This window comes from Ranitomeya imitator, chromosome 2 (assembly GCF_032444005.1).
Source record: "Ranitomeya imitator isolate aRanImi1 chromosome 2, aRanImi1.pri, whole genome shotgun sequence".
NCBI classification, from domain to species: domain Eukaryota; kingdom Metazoa; phylum Chordata; class Amphibia; order Anura; family Dendrobatidae; genus Ranitomeya; species Ranitomeya imitator.
Window position 1 is genome coordinate 394,217,693 of NC_091283.1, and position 20,857 is coordinate 394,238,549.

Below are 20,857 nucleotides of genomic sequence, written 5' to 3' on the forward strand. Positions count from 1 at the left end.
TTCACAACGTACATGCACGGCTCCGCTCCGTACACCTCTTGCACACACAGCTCTGCTACATCCACCCTGTACATACGCAGATCCGCTCTGTACATCTCGTACACACACGGCTCCACTCTGTACACCTCGTACACACCGGGCTCCGCTCCGTACACCTCGTACACACGGCTCTGCTCTGCACACCTTGTACACACACGGCTCTGCTCTGTACACTTCGTACACACATGGCTCCGCTCCGTACACATGCGACTCCGCTCTGTACACCTCGTACACACACGGTGCCGCGCTCCGTACACCTCGTACACACACAGCTCTACTCCGTACACCTCGTACACACATGGCTCTGCTCCTTACACCTTGTACACACACGGCTCCGCTCCGTACACATGCGACTAAGCTCTGTACACCTCATACACACACGGCTCCGCTACGTACACCTCGTACACACACAGCTCTACTCCGTACACCTCGTACACACACAGCTCTACTCCGTACACCTCGTACACACACAGTTCTGCTCCTTACACCTCGTACACACATGACTGCGCTCCGTACACCTCATACACACACGGTTCAGCTACATCCACCCTCTACCTCCCTCCTGACCCCACACATAAACTTCCCCTCATCCAGCACCATGACAACCAGCACACTAAGGCTATGTTCACATTTGCGTTGTTTGCCGCTGCGTGGGCGACGCAACGCACAACGGCAATAAAAACGCACCAAAACGCACGCAAAAACGCTGCGTTTTGCGACGCATGCGTCGTGTTTTGCCAAAATTTGGACGCAAGAAAAATGCAACTTGTTGCGTTTTCTGTGCCCGACGCTTGCGGCAAAAAAAACGCACGCGTCGCACAACGCAGCACAATGCATGTCCATGCGTCCCCAATGTTAAATATAGGGGCGCATGACGCATGCGTCGCCGCTGCGTCGCCCGACGCAAACACGCAAAACGCTAATGTGAACGTAGCCTTAGCACAGCAGAGTCCTGCATACACTGAGGTCCCCGATCATGTGACCCCTGACTCCTCCCCTCCTGTGACCTCATCACAGGTCCTGTGCGCACAGAACAGCCATAGATGTGGTGTGTGGCTCTGCAGGTGGAGGTAGGTGCTGGAGATTCCCCATTTGGCGGGGTGCCCATAATCCGGAACTAGCAGAGCATGTTCGCTTAGTCCAAAGCACTGCCTTCTATTGAACTCTGGTAAATCCTCATGTGTTCGCTGAACCATGCGGATTTACCACATTCAATACATTCTATTGATGTAATTTCTCTTGCTGAGACTAGTGTCACCACAAGAGAAGTTGACATGCTGCGGTCTGGAAAGATGAGCCACATGTCAGTCTCTGCGGTGAGCCGCGGGCGTATGTAGACACATAGTTGGACATGGGATTTCTTGAAACCCCATCCACTATGCTGTAACATCTGGCCGCTGCAGGTTTGACGCTGCATAAATACATAGCGTCAAACTCCCTACAGTTCCTGATCGTGGGCACATACCCTTCCTGGGCACAGGAGACATTAACCCCTTTACTGCTGAACCTGTAATATATCTGTAGGTGACTATAATCGGACTGTGTGTTATATCGGGGGCAGGACGGGACCATGACTGGATGTAGTGATCATGTGACACCGGTAACAGCTCCGGAGATTTCTTACATGGGATCTTTATGATGTTACATCGTCATCTTCTCCCCATTCAGGTCCCTACAATATCGGATCCTCTCAGTGGAGATCTTCTATATAAGAGAATTCTCCTGAGTGACCCCACAAGGATGGATAGGGACAGGGACAAGATGGCGGAGAGGATATTACACCTCACCCTAGAGATCCTCTTCCGGCTTACTGGAGAGGTGAGAGATTCTGATGACGTCACATTACATCATTCTTATCTATGGGAATAACAGATGGACAGAACTGGAGAGGTGAGGACTCTGGAAATGTCTGTAGTGAGGTTTATTAATGTGTCTCTCCATAACCAGGATTACACAGTAGTGAAGAAGACCTCTAGTGAGCGCTGTCAGGACCCTGTCTCTGAGGGACGGGGAAGACCCTTGAGCCCAATCATGGGGCCTCCACCTCACCCCCTGATACACGAGGACATCGATGACCAGAAGATTCTAGAACTTGCCTACAAGATGATTGAGTTGCTGACTGGAGAGGTGACACTGCTGGGAATGCTGGGACATTATGCAGTAACGCTATGGATCAATCGGGGGGATGATGGTATCATTGTATGTGTCAGGTTCCTATAAGGTGTCAGGATGTCGCCATCTATTTCTCCATGGAGGAGTGGGAGTATATAGAAGGACACAAAGATCTGTACAAGGACATCATTATGGAGGTTCCCCAGCACCTCACATCACCAGGTAAGACAGGACTAAATACACACGACCTATAATTATCTGTATATAAAGAATGAATTCAGTCCCTGTATGTGTTTCCTCCAGTTCTATCCAGTAAGAGGACAACACCAGAGAGATGTCCCCGTCCTCTTCTCCCACAGGACTGTAAACAAGAAGATCCCAATGTTCCTCAGGATCATCAGGTAGATGGAGAAAAGGTGTCATGAGATCTCCCCTATGAGATGTGGAAGGCTGTGAAGGTCTTGTGTTCAGTCTTGCTTTTTATCCATCAGTATTATACACTGAATGGACAATTTATTAGAGACACTGGACATTTCCTGATTGGAGCTTCTCTGTATAGAAATTAAACCTGTGTTTGCAGAGTTCAGCATAAAATAAAGTGATCAATTTTTAGTATGACTCCATATTAGAATGGAAAAATTAAGTGTTCTGAACTACTTTGAGCAAGGCATGAATTAGTGCTAGGGCCAGGTCGAGTATTTAAATAATTGCCAAACTCTTGGTATTTTTATGGGACATATTTATAATATGGTGATTGAGAAAAAAAATCCAATGCAAGGGCATCTTGTTGACATAAGCAACTTATCAAGGAAGATATTAATATAGAATGTAAGTCCGCAAGGACAGGGTCCTCTCCCCTCTGTACCGGTCTGTCACTGTAAATTTGTTTACTGTAAACAATATCTATAACTCTGTATGTAACCCCTTTCTCATGTACAGCACCATGGAATTAATGGTGCTATATAAATAAATAATAATATTAAGACTTGTTTTGAGGAAGACATGGTGCAAAAGCAAATGACGACGAGTTACAGTGCAACTATTGTCTAATGGAAAAAGAAAATTCAGCGGGCACCTTGTAGGTCATCTAATATTTGTGGATGAATGTTTAGATGCTAGGGCTTACCTAAGCACTGAGTCAGACTAAGTTCATTCTTTTATAGTAGCTGTTAACCCAATGGTAGAAAGACAATGTACCCAGACACATTGGTCGATTACATCCAGTATGGCTGTAAGTTTTGCTTGCTTTTCAGGCCTTCAGAGTCACGATCCATTTTTGGACGCATGGCAGCTCTGGTTCATGATTTAAATGTAGCTTTTTTTCCTTTCAGGCCAGCAGGGGTTAATGTCAGTTTCCCTTGCTGGCTGTGTACTGCAATTGCAGAGTTGCTAGGTCAGCTGATGTGGGTGGTGACCACTCCCGCCATCCTTTTAAGTAGTCCCCTGATGTATCAGCTGACTGTCGGTGATAGAGCAGTCTAAGTTGACCAAGCCTGGCGTAAGGAGCTCTCTGTTTGCAGTGGTGAATCTGATGGCTTCATGGAGTTCGTGGTCTGGATTCCTTTCTTCTGCTGTGAGGAGCTTTGCAGCAGAGAAGTTTATTAAGCTAAGTTTGGTGTTTTTACCCCGTCTGTTACTGACCCCTGCGTTGTACCATCTGCAGTGGTGAGGCTAGCGCCCGTGCCGGCCAGTGCACTAGCCAGGGCAGTGCGATGTGACAACGAGTTACGAGGTTCCTGACAGCGGCGGGGGGAAGGACCCGCTTAGGGTATTAGGGGAGTGCAGGGACAGGCTCAGGTTGGGGCTCAGGAGGTGTCCGTCCCTCATTCGCTATTGGTAGGGCCTTCCTCTACCTTTACCATCCCGGTGTGTGTGTGTGAGTTCTGCCGTCCGCTGACCGACCCACTGCTGGGTCAGTAGATATCGTGACATTATAACCGACCTTTATCTTTTCTGGTGAACCGATGGCTCAAGCACAGGCTTTTGCTCAGCTGATCCAGACCCTCACAGATGAGGTTAAGGAGCTGCGGTGTCAGGTAGTGCAGCAGCTTCAGCTGGTGTCGGGGTTCTGGGTCTCAGCTCATGCCCAGGTTCAACCGGAACCCAACATATCTCTCTTTTACAGGTTTTCTGGAGTTAGAGATACATTTTTGCTTCAGGGAGTGAGTAACTGAGTTAGGAGATTATTGTCTCCCTTCTCAAGGGTGATCCCCAATCCTTGGCCTTCTCACTTGCGGCATTGGCGCTTGTGTATGAGGATCCTGATGGTGTCTTCCTGGTTGAGTCTAGACTCCGTAAAATCAAACAGGGGGGCCAGCCGGCTGAGGAGTACTTCTCCGAGTTTAGCAGATGGACCATTGACATGCAGTGGAACGACTCTGCTCTTAGGGGTCATTTCTTTCAGGGTCTGTAAGCTAGGCTTCAGGATACTGTGGTGCAGTATGCTGCTGGGTCTTAGGAAGCTGCCACGGCCCTTGCTATCCCGGTGGATAGATGCCTCAGGGAGAGACATAGACTGAATCCGTCCCCTGTTGTTCTTTCTGGGGAGGAGGACACATTGGTGCAGATTGACGAACCTATGCAGGTGGGAGGAGTCTCTTCTAAAACTGGGATGCCTGTGGTTCGCCGTGGTATGGGCGCATATTTCTACTGTGGACTTACGGGTCATTACATTAATGTATAACCATCTCGCGCCAAAGTTGGTACTTTGTCTCCAAAGCTGCATTCTCCTGGTCGTGTGGAGGGAGGCGACCAGGGTGTGTATATTTCCTAAATCTTTTCATCTAAGTGTACCATTCATGCTAAAGTGGTGGTTGGGGAGGTTACTGAGACTATACCGGTGCTTGTGGGTAGTGGAGCTGGAGTCAATTTGGTGGATTCTTACTTTGTTCAGACCCACAGTCTGATGGGTAGAATGCTGGCGAGACTCTTTAGTGTTCAGGCAATTGACTCTGTCACTCTCAGCCAGGGGAGGGTGACCCAAGTCATGGATAATATTAAACTGCGCATAGGGACTCTTCATGGGGAGTTGTGCTACGTCTTGGAGAGTATGCCAACTATCATCGTCTTAGGCCTCCATTGGTTGAAGAGACACAATCTGGTCATAGATTGGCGGTCCAGGGAAGTAGTCAGCTAGGACCAGTCGTGTATGGACTGCTGCCTGAGAGCTACAATTTCAACCGTCCTTCTCCAACCTACCCCTTCTTCTCTGGTAGGGGCAGCTGAGGTGCTGCCAGGGAATAGGGGCAAGACTCAACCCTCACCACAAGTAAACCCTGAGTCTGAGTCTTCTTAGGAGGAGAGGTCGGGGAGGGTGATGGTTCCCTCTGTATGTAGTGAGGGTAAGAGTTTGGGGGACGCCTCTGCTGTTGGTTCCTCAAAGAGTTCACAATCCTTTGGCAAACGTATGCATAGAAATAAACATGCAGGTCCGGACCTGTGTGTGAATGAGTACGTGTGGGTGTCCACCAAAAACATCAAGTGGAAGTATGCTTCTAGGATCTGGAGTTCTAGAGTGATCGGGCCATATCGGGTGTCGGCCATAATCAGCCCATGGGCTTTCCAGCTGGAATTAACCCCAGTAATACACGTTCAAATGTATTCCACAGGTCGGCGCTCTGGAGATTTGTTGCGCTTCCTGAGCCTACGTTATTTCCATCTCCATTGGGCTGCGTTTGCCATAAACCTGAGGATCAGGTGACTGCAGAGGTGAACCCTAGTGGATCGAGGCATCCTCATCGTACGTCGTTTCCGGTGAGGTCCGTGTTGAGGGTCCAGAGGCCCCTCATTGAAAGGGGGTACTGTCACAATCCATTTTTGGATGTGTGGCAGCTCTGGTTCCACTATGATTTAAATGTAGTTTTTTTTCCTTTCAGGCCAGCAGCGGTTAATGTCAGTTTCCCTTGCTGGCTGTGCACTGCAATTGCAGAGTTGCTAGGTCAGCTGATGTAGGTGGTGATCACTCCCACCATCCTTTAAATAGGCACCTGATTGTCAGTGATAGAGTAATCTAAGTTGACCAAGCCTGGAGTAAGGAGTAGTGATGAGCGAGTGTACTCGTTGCTCGGGTTTTCCTGAGCACACTCGGGTGATCTCCGAGTATTTGTTATTGCTCGGAGATATGGTTTTCATCACCTCAATTGCATGATTTACGGCAACTGAGATACACTGAATACATGTGGGAATTCCCTAACAAACAGGCATTCTTAATATGTATTCAGCGTATCTGGAACCTTTAACTGAAGCTGCTAAGGCGATGAAAACTATATCTCCAAGCAATAACAAATACTCGGAGATCACCCGAGCGTGCTCGGGAAAACCCGAACGAGTATACTCGCTTATCACTAGTAAGGAGCTCTCTGGTTGCAGTGGTGTATCTGCTGGTTTTGTGGAGTTTGTGGCCTGGGTACCTTCTGCTGTATGGTGCTTTGCAGCAGAGAAGGCTATTAAGCTAAGTTTGTTGCTTTTACCTCGTCTGCCTCGTGTTTGTCACTGACCCCTGTGTTGTACCATCTGCAGTGGTGAGGCTAGCTCCCTTGCCGGCCAGTGCACTAGCAACTGCAATGCGAGGTGACTGCGAGGGATGAGGTTTCTGACAGCGGCGGGGGAAAGGACCCACTTAGGGCATTAGAGGAGTGCAGGGACAGGCTCAGGTTGGTGTTCAGGAGGTGTCCATCCCTCATTCCCTAATGGTAGGGTCCTCCTCTCTCCTTTACCATCCCGTTGTGTATGAGTTGTGCGATTCTCTGACTGACCCCCTGCTAGGTCAGTGCATATCATGACACTTAATCTTATATAGCATTTCTTACACATGGTAGAACAGGTTGTTAAGAGGATGTGAGTACCTCCATTTTATTTGCAAAAATTAAAAGAAGCTAATCGGTCCTCTTGGGCCCAAATTCCTGCAGAACTAGTAACTACTATATGTAATCACCTAATAAAATCTATTAATTGTTGAAATGCTGAATTTCTGATGGCCAAATTATACATGGGTGTCTCTCTAATAATGTGGCCATTCAATCTATGTTTTATATTGGTGGAGATGACAGGATGGAGCTGATCATAGACGTTAGATGTATGGATTTTCTCCCAATTTTCTGGTTATGGAGACTGCTGGTTGGATTTGTCCCGGGGACGATGTAAACTACAGGCATTGTCAGGTTGCCAGTGTTAAACTGAATACAATGATACCTGGAGTGAAGAAATCCGTCTTGTGATTTCTGTGTAATCAGTGTTAGAAGTTTTCAGTTAATGATATGCCCGCACTCCAGGGCGGCACTGTAAATCAGTGTCGTCTTTTCCTGATCTAAGCCAGAGAAACCAAGGGAAGGCCTGTGGACAGGTTTTTCCTTGGTTTCTCTGGCTTAGAGCACCAAGATAAGACTCTGTCTTCATTTTCCCCCCGAAGCACGAGAATCTCATTAAAGGGAACCTGTCACCCCCCCTGGCGTTTTTAACTAAAAGAGCCACCTTGTGCAGCACTAATGCTGCATTCTGTCAAGGTGGCTCTTTTATTTGGGGTCCCTTCCAACGCTGAAATATTCGTGTTTATAATTTGCCCCTCATACCTGTAGTCTGTCCAGGGAGTATGTCTTTTCCCCCCGGACCCAAACGCCTCCCAGCCATCCCTCAGCCCCTCTGGGCGCCACCTCCTCTGCAGTCATTAACGTCCCCAGCGCCTGCGCTGTAAGTTCCCATCATGTGATGGGAGTCGAAGGGTAGCGCAAACTGCGCATGCCCGGAAAAAAAACTTACAGCGCAGGTGCTGGGGACGTTAATGACTGCAGAGGAGGCGGTGCCCGGAGGGCCTGATGGATGGCTGGCAGGTGTTTGTGTCCGGGGGGAAAAAGACATGCCCCCCAGACATATATATATATATATATATATATATAATTGTCTAAGGGGTACTTCCGTCTTTCTGTCCTCAACTTCTGTAACGGAAATCCCGCGTCGCTGATTGGTCTCGGCAGCTGCCTGTCATGCCAATCAGCCCGCTCCAAACTCCCCGCAGTCAGTGTCCCCGGCGCTCCACTCCAAACTCCCCGCAGTCAGTGTCCCCGGCGCTCCGCTCCAAACTCCCCGCAGTCAGTGTCGGCTCCATACTCCCCTCCAGTAACCGCTCACACAGGGTTAATGCCAGCGGTAATGGACCGCATTATGCTGCTGCTATTAACCCTGTGTGACCAAGTTTTTACTATTGATGCTCCATAGGCAGCATCAATAGTAAAAAGATGTAATGTTAAAAATAATAAAAAAAACAAAAAACCTGCTATACTCACCCTCCGTTGTCCACTGAGTCGCTCGCGCCGGCCGCCATCTTCCGTTCCCAGAGATGCATTGCGAACTTACCCAGAAGACTTAGCGGTCTCGCGAGACCGCTAAGTCATCTGGGTAATTTCGCAATGCATCTTGGGAACGGAAGATGGCGGCCGCATCACACAGCTTCGCTGGATCACAGGGGTGAGTATATAACTATTTTTTATTTAAATTACTTTTTTTTAACAGGGATATGGTGCACACACTGCTAAATACTGCTTGGGCTGTGCAATATACCTACGTGACTGGGAAATATACTACGTGGCTGGGCAATATACTACGTGGCTGGGCAATATACTACGTGACTGGGCAATATACTACGTGACTGGGCAATATACTACGTGACTGGGCAATATGCTACGTGACTGGGCAATATGCTACGTGACTGGGCAATATGCTACGTGACTGGGCAATGTGCTACGTGACTGGGCAATATGCTACGTGACTGGGCAATATACTACGTGACTGGGCACTATTCTACGTGGCTGGGCAATATACTACGTGGCTGGGCAATATTCTACGTGGCTCTGTGCTGAATACTATGTCGCTGCGCAATATACTATGTCGCTGGGCAATATACTACGTGACTGGGCAATATACTACGTGACTGGGCAATATACTACGTGACTGGGCAATATGCTACGTGACTGGGCAATATGCTACGTGACTGGGCAATATGCTACGTGACTGGGCAATATACTACGTGACTGGGCACTATTCTACGTGGCTGGGCAATATACTACGTGGCTGGGCAATATACTACGTGGCTGGGCAATATACTACGTGGCTGGGCAATATGCTACGTGACTGGGCAATATACTACGTGACTGGGCAATATGCTACGTGACTGGGCAATATACTACGTGGCTCTGTGCTGAATACTACGTCGCTGGGCAATATACTACGTCGCTGGGCAATATACTATGTGACTGGGCAATATACTACGTAGCTGGGCAATATACTACGTGACTGGGCAATATACTACGTGGCTGTGCAATATACTACGTGGCTGTGCAATATACTACGTGGGCTGTGCAATATACTACGTGACTGGGCAATATACTACGTGACTAGGCAATATACTACGTGGACATGCATATTCTAGAATACCCAATGCGTTAGAATCGGGCCACCATCTAGTAAATAATAATAATTAGTTAAAAACGCCTGGGGGGTGACAGGTTCCCTTTAACTGAAAACTTCTAACACTGATTACACAAGGACCACAAGACGGATTTCTTCACCCCAGCTATCATTTTTCTCAGTTTAGTACTGCTAACCTAACAATGCCTCTAGTTTACTTAGCAAAATTTTGCTAACAGGTGTGCTTTAAAGTCTACAGAACAAATCCAACCAGCAGTCTCTATAGCCAGAAAATTGGGAGAAAATCCATACAACAGGCTGACAGATTCACTTTAAGATACGTAATAACTACTACTGTAATATTTGGTCGTCTTGTTAATTTATGATCTTTTGTTTTAAATAATTTCACGTGACCTCTCCCTCTGTCTGTGACTTTTACAACATTTGTTTCAGGATGAAGATCTGCCCCATATTAATACTAAAGAGACATATGTGAGGGGTGATGAGCGGTGTAAAGAGGAGATTCCTACAGATAACCGCACAGGTGACTAGTGACCACTAAATGCTGAGAAGTCACAGATTCTACTCAGTCACTGATTTAAAAAAAAAAAAACACCAGAAAAAAGGCAGAGATGCTTACCTGCCCAGGCCTCCAAACAAATGCACTCTCAGGGTGCAGTAGATCCAATTAAAGATGGCGGCAACACAGGTGCAACAATACCAATGAAAAAGCCACTCTCAGCCTACCAATCTATGGAGGGAGTGGTTGTCTGGTATATTAGTGCACAAAAAATAATCTGTATGCTGCGCTGTTCACATACAGATGATGCAAAGCATCTCGCATACAGCCTATTAGTGACTCCGGAAAAATTGCTGCCAGGGGCGGCGCATGCGCTGATGAAGATCTTGGCGCTGAGATCTTGGTGCCGAAATCTCCATCTGTGCATGCGCTGCCCCCAGCAGCCATTTTCCAGAGTCCACCATAATGTAAAACATAGAAGTGGGGGGGTCCAGGGCTTTCACAAAACGTCGGCGGGGCCCCTGCACCACCGAACACCCGCAGTGTCGCAATTCCAAACACCCACTCATCCCAGCCTGTGGCCTGCAGCAACGTGCCACTCTTGCCTCCTCCAGCAGCGACCCTGGGATCCTGCTCCACCACGTTCGGTAAGGTATTATCGAATTATAAGACGCACCCCCATTTTCCCCCCAAATTTGGGGGAAAAAAGTGCATCTTATAAATATAAATATATATGTATATATATATATATATATATATATATATATATATATATATATATATATACATATACATATACATATACATATACATATATATATATATATATATATATATATACATACATACATACATACATACATACATATATATATATATATATATATATATATATATATATATATATATATATATATATATATATGTATATATATATATATATATATACACATATATATATATATATATATATATATAGTACAGATCAAAAGTTTGGACACACCTTCTCATTCAAAGATTTTTCTGTATTTTCATGACTATGAAAATTGTATATTCACACTGAAGGCATCAAAACTATGAAATAACACATGTGGAATTATATACTTAACAAAAAAGTGTGAAACAACTGAAAATATGTCTTATATTCTAGGTTCTTCAAAGTAGCCACCTTTTGCTTTGATGACTGCTTTGCACACTCTTGGCATTCTCTTGATGAGCTTCAAGAGGTAGTCACCGGAAATGGTTTTCACTTCATAGGTGTGCCCTGTCAGGTTTAATAAGTGGGATTTCTTCCCTTATAAGTGGGATTGGGACCATCAGTTGTGTTGTGCAGAAGTCTGGTGGATACACAGCTGATAGTCCTACTGTATAGACTGTTAGAATTTGTATTATGGCAAGAAAAAAGCAGCTAAGTAAAGAAGAACAAGTGGCCATCATTACTTTAGGAAATGAAGGTCAGTCAGTCCGAAAAATCGGGCAAACTTTGAAAGTGTCCCCAAGTGCAGTTGCAAAAACCATCAAGCACTACAAAGAAACTGGCTCACATGAGGACCGCCCCAGGAAAGGAAGACCAAGAGTCACCTCTGCTTCTGAGGATAAGTTTATCTGAGTCACCAGCAGCTCAGATTAGAGACCAGGTCAATGCCACACAGAGTTCTAGCAGCAGACACATCTCTACAACAACTGTTAAGAGGAGACTTTGTGCAGCAGGCCTTCATGGTAAAATAGCTGCTAGGAAACCACTGCTAAGGACAGGCAAAAAGCAGAATAGACTTGTTTGGGCTAAAGAACGCAAGGAATGGACATTAGACCAGTGGAAATCTGTGCTTTGGTCTGATGAGTCCAAATTTGAGATCTTTGGTTCCTACCACCATGTCTTTGTGCGACGCAGAAAAGGTGAACGGATGGACTCTACATGCCTGGTTCCCACCGTGAAGCATGGAGGAGGAGGTGTGATAGTATGGGGCTGCTTTGCTGGTGACACTGTTGGGGATTTATTCAAAATTGAAGGCATACTGAACCAGCATGGCTACCACAGCATCTTGCAGTGGCAAGCTAGTCCATCTGGTTTGCGTTTAGTTGGACCATCATTTATTTTTTCAACAGGATAATGACCCCAAACACACCTCCAGGCTGTGTAAGGGCTATTTGACCAAGAAGGAGAGTGATGGGGTGCTACGCCAGATGACCCGGCCTCTACAGTCACCAGACCTGAACCCAATCGAGATGGTTTGGGGTGAACTGGACTGCAGAGTGAAGGCAAAAGGGCCAAGTGCTAAGCATCTCTGGGAACTCCTTCAAGATTGTTGGAAGACCATTCCCGGTGACTACCTCTTGAAGCTCATCAAGAGAATGGCAAGAGTGTGCAAAGCAGTCATCAAAGCAAAAGGTGGCTACTTTGAAGAACCTAGAATATAAGACATAATTTCAGTTGTTTCACACTTTTTTGTTAAGTATATAATTCCACATGTGTTAATTCATAGTTTTGATGCCTTCAGTGTGAATGTATAATTTTCATAGTCATGAAAATACAGAAAAATCTTTAAATGAGAAGATGTGTCCAAACTTGTGGTCTGTACTGTATATATGTATATGTATACATATGAAAAAGTGTGGGCACCCCTATTAATCTTAAGCTTAATGTTTTATAAAAATTGTTTTTTTGCAACAGCTATTTGTTTCATATATCTAATAACTGTTGGACACAGTAATGTTCCTGCCTTGAAATGAGGTTTATTGTACTAACAGAAAATGTGCAATCTGCATTTAAACAAATATTACATACATATTGTAGAGTACCCGATGCGTTAATACAGGCCACGCAATATATAACAGTGACCACGCATTATATAACACAGCCACGTACTATATAACACAGCCCACGCAGGATATAGCAGCCACGCAGTATACTGTATAACACAGGCGGCCTAGTATATAACACAGGCCATGCAGTATATAGCAGCCACATAGTATATAACACTGCCCACGCAGTATATAGCAGCCACGTAGTATATAACACTGTCCACGCAGTATATAACAGTGGCCACATAATATATAGCACAGCCCACGCAGTATATAACACTGCCCATGTAATATATAGCAGCCACGCGGTATCTAACACAGCCCACGTAGTATATAGCAGTGTGGGCACCATATCCCTGTTAAAAAAATAATTAAAATAAAAAATAGTTATATACTCACCCCCTGGGATCCACCGAAGCTCCAGCGATACGCGCGCGGCTGCCGCCATTTTCCGTCATTCCACCATTTGCCGCCAAAGTCTTCTGGGTAATTTCGCAATGCATCGCCGGGAACGGAAGATGGCGGCAGGCACGAGCGGATCGTCGACAACGGAGGGTGAGTATAGCAGGTTTATTTATTTTTTTATTTTTATTTTTAACATTTAGATCTTTTTACTATTGATGCCGCAGAGGCAGCATCAATAGTAAAAGGTTGGGGACACACAGGGTTAATAGCCGCGGTTACGGAGTGCGTTACCCGTGGCATAACGCGGTCTGTTACCGCTGGCATTAACCCTGTGTGAGCGGTGACTGGAGGGGAGTATGCGGGCGCCGGGCAGTGACTGTGGGGAGTAAGGAGCGGCCATTTTCTTCCGGACTGTGCCGGACTTCTATAAATACGTTTTTTTTAGCAGCTCCTTTTTACATTGCAGATAGGTGGTGGTGACGTGAGGGAGAGGATGACAGATAGATTCTTTATCGGCCAGGCAGTGTGTGCGTGAGACAGTGAAGAAGGGAGCTAAACTTAATCATAGATAAATAAAAAAATACAAAGAACTTGTTCTCTTTTCTTATATTATCTGCTTAGTTTTATAAAAAAGACAAAGCCCTATGCTTTCTTCAAAGCCATGGCTTACTTGTTCATAATCATACTCATACTCGCATGTGTCCTCTTCTGTAGTAGAGTGCATTTAGCTATGAAGGAGGTTATCAGACAGACACCACCTAATAGCATTGACTTACCGTCAGTCTTTTAGTATCTTTTCACTTTTATCCACTGAACATGTAACTGGTAAAGATTGGTGACAGGCAAAGTGAAATATGAACCCATGGAGAGAACAGGTTCAATAGAGAAGTGAAAAATTGAAATAGCACATCCTGGTGGCCTAGCACCTTAATCTATTAGTCCAGGATTTGAGGTCTACTATTTTAGTTGATAATTGAATTAAAAAATGTAGGGTAATGTTATTAAATATACAATAATATGTTATTGAAAAATAATAAAATCAAGTTTTATTACTTGCAGATGACTGTACCAAAAGCTCAGAGGGACATCTGATATTTTTCGATTTTGCAGCAGATGGTCATGGAATCAAACAAGATACATGTGAAGAACATGCTATTAACTCGGCTATACCTCCAGCCCTTCTCAGAAAAGATATACCATCTCACCATTGTCAACAGGTTCTATCTTCTGCAACATCAATGACCAATCTGCAAAATAAAATTCAAACAAGACCTGTTGAACATGAGATAGCTCAAATGGGGGAGAAACAGTTTTTATGTTCAGAATTTGGGAGATATAACAGTATTAAATCAAGACTCGATGCTCATCAGAGAAGTCACACCTGGGATAAGGAATTTTTATGTTCAGAATGTGGTAAATTGTTTACAGAGAAATCAAATCTTGTTACACATCAAAGAATCCATACAGGGGAAAAGCCATTTTCGTGCTCACAGTGTGGGAAATGTTTTTATCAGAAATCAGATCTTGCTAAGCATCAGAGAACTCACACAGGGGAGAAGCCATTTTCATGTTCAGTTTGTGGGAAATGTTTTAATGAGACGTCAAATCTTGCTAGACATCAGAGAACTCACACGGGGGAGAAGCCGTTTTCGTGTTCAGAATGCGGAAAACGTTTTAATGAGAAATCAAATCTTGTTAGACATCACAGAATTCACACAGGGGAGAAACCGTTTTCATGTTCAGAGTGTGGAAAATGCTTTAATGAGAAATCACGTCTTATTACACATCATAGAACTCATACAGGGAAGTAGTCATTTTCTCTTTTTTAATTTTTTCGACTGCATATGCAAGAAAAATTGCAATTCGTCGCAAAGTCACACAACAACAAAAAAAACGGGAAAACAATTTGAAGCACTAAATTATTAGAAAATGTATACACTAGCCAATCACTATTGATTAACAATTAGTATGCAAATTATACACCTATATGTGTATAAATTATTTAACTTTTATATATTGAATAACTTCAGCTTAAAACGGTTGTCTGGTGACACTTTCTTCTATCCTATTCAACATCAGTCATGGAGACACTTTACTATACATAATCAGGACCGTTCCCCAGACAATCATTCAATTCCCAGCTTGTCTCCTCTAATAGTATAACCTGATAAATAGATGATACCAGGGGTGTACTTAAAAATTATAAGGTCTCAAAGCAAATGTCTGAATTTGGAACACCCTCAAACCACTTCACCCCAACCAAGTAAAAAAAACAATTATCTGGCGGGATCACAGAAGAGCATACTTTCCAACTTTCAAAGACCGGAAAGGAGTAAATGTATTATGACATGCACACAAAAATAGTACCCTTAGATATGCCCCTTGGTGCCCACCTACAATACACCTTCCATAATATCCACACAGTATAACGACCCCAGATCTGCACAGTATGATGTTCCATCTGTTAATTGCCCACACACATATTACCTGTACTGTACCCCCAACATGCACAGTATGATTCCGCCCAACACAGAATTAAAGGGCATTTGTCAGTAGGATCAACCCTTCTAAGCCATCTATATGGGCATGTATGACATAGAAAGTTGAATAAAATTATATAGATCTGTGATCTGATGTTATTCCAAAGAAATCCACACTTTTCTTAATATGTAAATAAGCTGTTAAGATCTATGGGCCAGACATATATCTCCCTAGTAATCTGCCACCAGAGATTATTTTAAATGAGAGGGCACGTTACCAGTGTCAGACATGTAATGACTGACAGTCTGCTCTCTTGATCCACATGTCTCAAGCTCAGTAACTCCCCTTTCATGGGGAAGAAAAGACCGTGTAGGAAGATTATCAAGGAGATCTTTGTCCAGATGGTCGATCTTAACTCTCGGGAATAAGCATTGAATTGCAAATATCAAGGATATAATTTTATTCAACTTTCTATGACAGGCCCTTATAGATTGCTTAGGATGGTTAATCCTATTGACAGATTCCCTTTTGGCACACTCAGTTCCTCCTCACAATATGTTGCCCCCACAGTGCCCTCATCACAGTATAAAGCCATCACAGCGTCCCAATGCGGTATTTTTACGTCTTTCTAAACCCTCTCCTACGAATTCTGTCGCTAGGCGGAATCTCTCTTGTACTGTGGAATGCAAACAGTCTTGTGCAACATCAGCATGGCTAGCACCTGTCGTACTGCCCAGCTATGTCTTACTGCAGATAGTTGATTATCTGTTCTATTCAGTTCTCTGCTATGCACCATGGGTGGGACCACCCTATATTTAGACCTGACCAGCCTATGTTAATCTGCCACATATAACTTGTTACCGTATTTTTTAGACTTTAAGACGCACTTTTTTTTCCAAAAATTTTTTGGGGAAATGGAGCTTGCATCTTCTAGTCCGAATGTAGATTACTGCGGGGTTGCAGCAGTGGAGCGGGATCACAGGAGCCTGGGTCCCTTCCTCAAGAGTTCGGCAATGGCAGAAGTGGTGCAGTGCTGTGGGCCCGGTGTTGGTTGTGAGGCAGGGCGGAGTGCATTGCTTTCCCAGTGGCCATTTTCCTGAAGCCACTGGATGCAGCGCATGCACAGACTGGGATCTCAGCCCGGTTGAGATCTCGATCTGCGCAAGCGCCACTTCCAGCAGCCATTTCCCTGAAGCCCACAGGCCGAGATGCCAGTCTGTGCATGCGGTGCCTACGGCGGACCACACCTTCAGGAAAATGGCCGTCGGGAAAGCAATACACTCCACTCTGCCTCACCGCCGACACTGGACCCGCAGCATCACACCGCTGGGGTACCCACTTCTCTCACCCAGGGCCCGCAGCATCGCACTGCTGGGGTACCCACTTCTCTCACCCAGGGCCTGCAGTATTGCTCCACGTTTGTCACCAGTTTCTTGAGGAAGAGACCATGCCTCCTGTGACCCTGCTCCACTCTTACCCCCAGGTAAGAAACATTAAATTTGGACTATAAGAAGGACCCCCATCTTATAAAAAAATCATTTTATTGTATTTTCCTCAAAAAAATTTGGGTTGTGTCTTCTGGTCCGTGCTTCTTATAGTCCGAAAATGACGGTAGTTATCTGCTTTGAATCTCCCCGTTATTAATTCCTGACTTGGGCTCGTATTTCTGACTATCTCAGAATTCCATCCCTGACTTCCTGTTGTATCATGACAATTCTCTGTTAGCTCCCTCCACCAGACAGCTGTCACTCCGAGAATATAATCTAGAGGGCTCTGCTTAAGTCAAGATCCATGTACGAGTGAATAAAATGTAAGGGCCAGGGCTACGCAATGTTGCTTGTGCAAATCATTATTATTGGCTGCCAACCTTCCACACACATAGCACCATTACAAATATGAGACTGTTTTTATTCCCCTATACAGTACTATACCCTCACAGTGTGTGCACCTTAATTTAGTATAGGCCATCACTGGTCTCCCCAGTACAGTGTAATGTGCCCACTGCACCCCTCAGTACCCTATGAGGCTGCTACAATGCTTCCCAATGCAGATTAGTGTCTTCCCTCTTAAAAAAATGCACTGAAAAACAAGAAATTAACATTTATCCCCGTTTCATTGATACACTGCTCCAGTTTATGCTTTGTGGCTCCAAGCAGCCAGCACGATCTAGTGAAGTCATCACGCTTACGACGTGAGGAACTCCTATGCGCTGACAGCTCCCTGGTGCACCATTATATCCAATTTTATCTGTGTAAATGTAGGGAAGTAGAACATATTCTGACATTTTAAATTCAAGAAGTTACATTTAATATAGATCCATAATTTGTTACTCGTGTCCTCCAGAACTTTATTCCTAATCCACACCATTCCTTTTGCAGCAGTGTGCGGCTGACTATATTGATGATGTATCCTACTTATTGATGGGACCATTTCTCTTATATGTTATTGGATATATTGTTTTATGTTGAACTGTCGACCATCTCATGTCGCATTCTAGTCACGTTTGAATATTTATTCCTTGATAGAAGGTATTTGTATGTTCATACAGTAGTGTTCAAAAACATGAGTTAATCACAAAATCTTTACACTTGTTTTTATTTCCATACATTGGGAACATTTCACACGTTTTCTAATTCAAAACATGAAGAGAAATGTATATAATTTTTAACTGCTTTGCAGAAAATACCAAATTAACACTGGTCTGTTCGAAAAATTGAGTCTGTTGGTTTTCTTAGAATCTTCTGCACCAACTGGTAAATTGTTTGACATGTGGTGATATAATTTATACCAAAAACAGTGATTAGTCATATTGGACTGCTATTATTTTGGACACTACTGTATATACTACTGTACTTCTCTGCTGTTCTCTTCCTCCTCGGCCCAGCTAGTCAGCATTTTCAAGATGCCCATGTTGTTTAGGTATGTGGATTTAATATTGTGATAATAATCAACTGTATCTTACCTTCAATAAAGTTTTATTTGTATTTTTCATTTTCGTTAATATTTATTATATTAGGCTAGTTTGTAGGAATTCATTTTTTTATGATTGTATCCTGCAGTTAGGTATTATGATGCCTTGTGCTTCGATGTTGGGTGGTGTCTTCTTTCTTGTTTTCCAGATAGTATAAAACAAACTATAAAATCTAAGACCCAGACAATTTATGGATTTCCACAGTCATAAGATTAGTTGGCTATCACAACTATCCAAGTATTCAGATATTTTAGCAACTCCCAATTTGATGAGAAAGACAATAATTACAGGGCAGGCAGGTGTTTGTTAAAAGATTTTGCTGTATAAGTGCACCAAATATTGGTGGAATAAAGTCTCAATGTAACATTATCTGCAGAGACAACTAATTATTAAGGAATTACGTGTACAGGTTTTCCCCTCTTTTCCAGTTGATAAATAATCTGTCATAAATGGGCAGAAGCTAGTAGCAATTGTTCTAAGAATTGTCTTAAGCTTTTAATTGAACATGGTTGCATAGGTTGACAAAAAGACAGAGGTCCATCAAAGTTCAACCTTTCTCCATCAATTTTACATTCACTACCAACAATGTCATTCATTGTTGGAAAACTATCAAGCCCTTTTATAAATTCTAAAATAGTATCCGTCATTACTCCCTTTGCTGGAATGGATTCAACAGTCCGAATGCTCTAACAATAAAGAACCCTTTCCTATTTTGATGCTAGAATCATCTTTCCTCCTGACTTAGTGTCCCCTGGTCCTTAGTATGGTCCTTGGAATAAGTCAAGTGCCAGTGCATTGTATTGACCACAGATGTGTTTGTACATGTTAATGACATGCATGTTTACCAACTTAAACCAAGCTCAATTTTTGTGTCTTTTCTTTGTATTTTTGCATTCTGTGCGAGCCGGGGTGTTGCCTCCCTCTCCTGAGCTGGAAATAACATTTAAAGGCTTCCCCAGACTGGTGTCTACAGGTCGGGACATGGTCTTTTTGTATGTCCTTATTCACACACTGAGTTCAATTCTGACACATGGTAAGGTTTTTAATATTTGACAGTGTAGGACCGTCCCGATGAAAGTCACCTTGTCGATGGTGAGATGGCTTTTATGCTATTTTTGATCAAAAACAATATTATTAAGAACCCTGTGTTATTTAAAGGGAACCTGTCACCTGAATTTGGCGGGACTGGTTTTGGGTCATATGGGCGGAGTTTTTGGGTGTTTGATTCACCCTTTCCTTACCCGCTGGCTGCAATATTGGATTGAAGTTCATTCTCTGTCCTCCATAGTACACGCCTGCACAAGGCAAGATTGCTTTGCGCAGGCGTGTACTATGGAGGACAGAGAATGAACTTCAATCCAATATTGCAGCCAGCATGCAGCCAACGGGTAAGGAAAGGGTGAATCAAACACCCGAAAACTCCGCCCATATGACCCAAAACCAGTCCCGCCAAATTCAGGTGACAGAGTCCCTTTACATACACTTTTGCTTTTTACTTTAGTTACAGCAGAGTTTTTTGCTTCTTATAGGTTTTGTATGCTAATGACATCACCGGAGGAGTCTATTTTTCTAATCTAAACAAGCGCAATTTATTGTAACAGGGAGTTTCCATATTGTTTGATAATCTATATACCCTTGTGGAAAGGCCAAAATCAATACAGGGCACTCCTGAACTTAAAAAAAAAAATGCAAACGTTCGAAGCATAAACTTTTATCAATTTACCAAAATAGACATGATTAAAAAAATGTTGAGAATGCAACACAGAGGTCTATAAGACCCAGAAAGATCCAAATACAAATAAACCACAGTACACAAGACAATGGGTCTGTGTCACGTACAGACTTCTCTCAGTCAATTTTTGTTATAAGCTTCAAAATGAGCATAAATCACACCTCGACAGTCCACATACCCCGATTACACAATATACTGCCACCACTCATCAAACAGACGTGGCGATCAGTCCCTGAAATAAATATCACTGTCCAACAGTCAAAAGGCCACACTCTCTGAAAATGTATAGATTGTTTAGCGCATGCAAGAACCAAATAAAACTGTACTTACAAGAAAAGATATGAATAGTTTAAAATAAAGTGATACAAATAAGCAAATCACTTATAAAAAAAAAAAA

The 20,857-nt window shown here is 43.8% G+C and overlaps 1 protein-coding gene across 1 annotated transcript; it reads left to right on the plus strand.

Annotated features, from left to right (window-relative positions):
- The first annotated feature begins 1,052 nt into the window (after positions 1-1,052).
- On the plus strand, positions 1,053-18,746 carry LOC138667032 (oocyte zinc finger protein XlCOF8.4-like). Its single transcript, XM_069755280.1, has 7 exons — positions 1,053-1,109; positions 1,708-1,857; positions 1,987-2,166; positions 2,250-2,373; positions 2,455-2,552; positions 10,003-10,093; positions 14,336-18,746. The coding sequence occupies exons 1-7, from the start codon at positions 1,083-1,085 to the stop codon at positions 15,085-15,087; spliced, it is 1,422 nt and encodes a 473-aa protein (XP_069611381.1). The 5' UTR covers positions 1,053-1,082; the 3' UTR covers positions 15,088-18,746.
- The last annotated feature ends 2,111 nt before the right edge of the window (positions 18,747-20,857 follow it).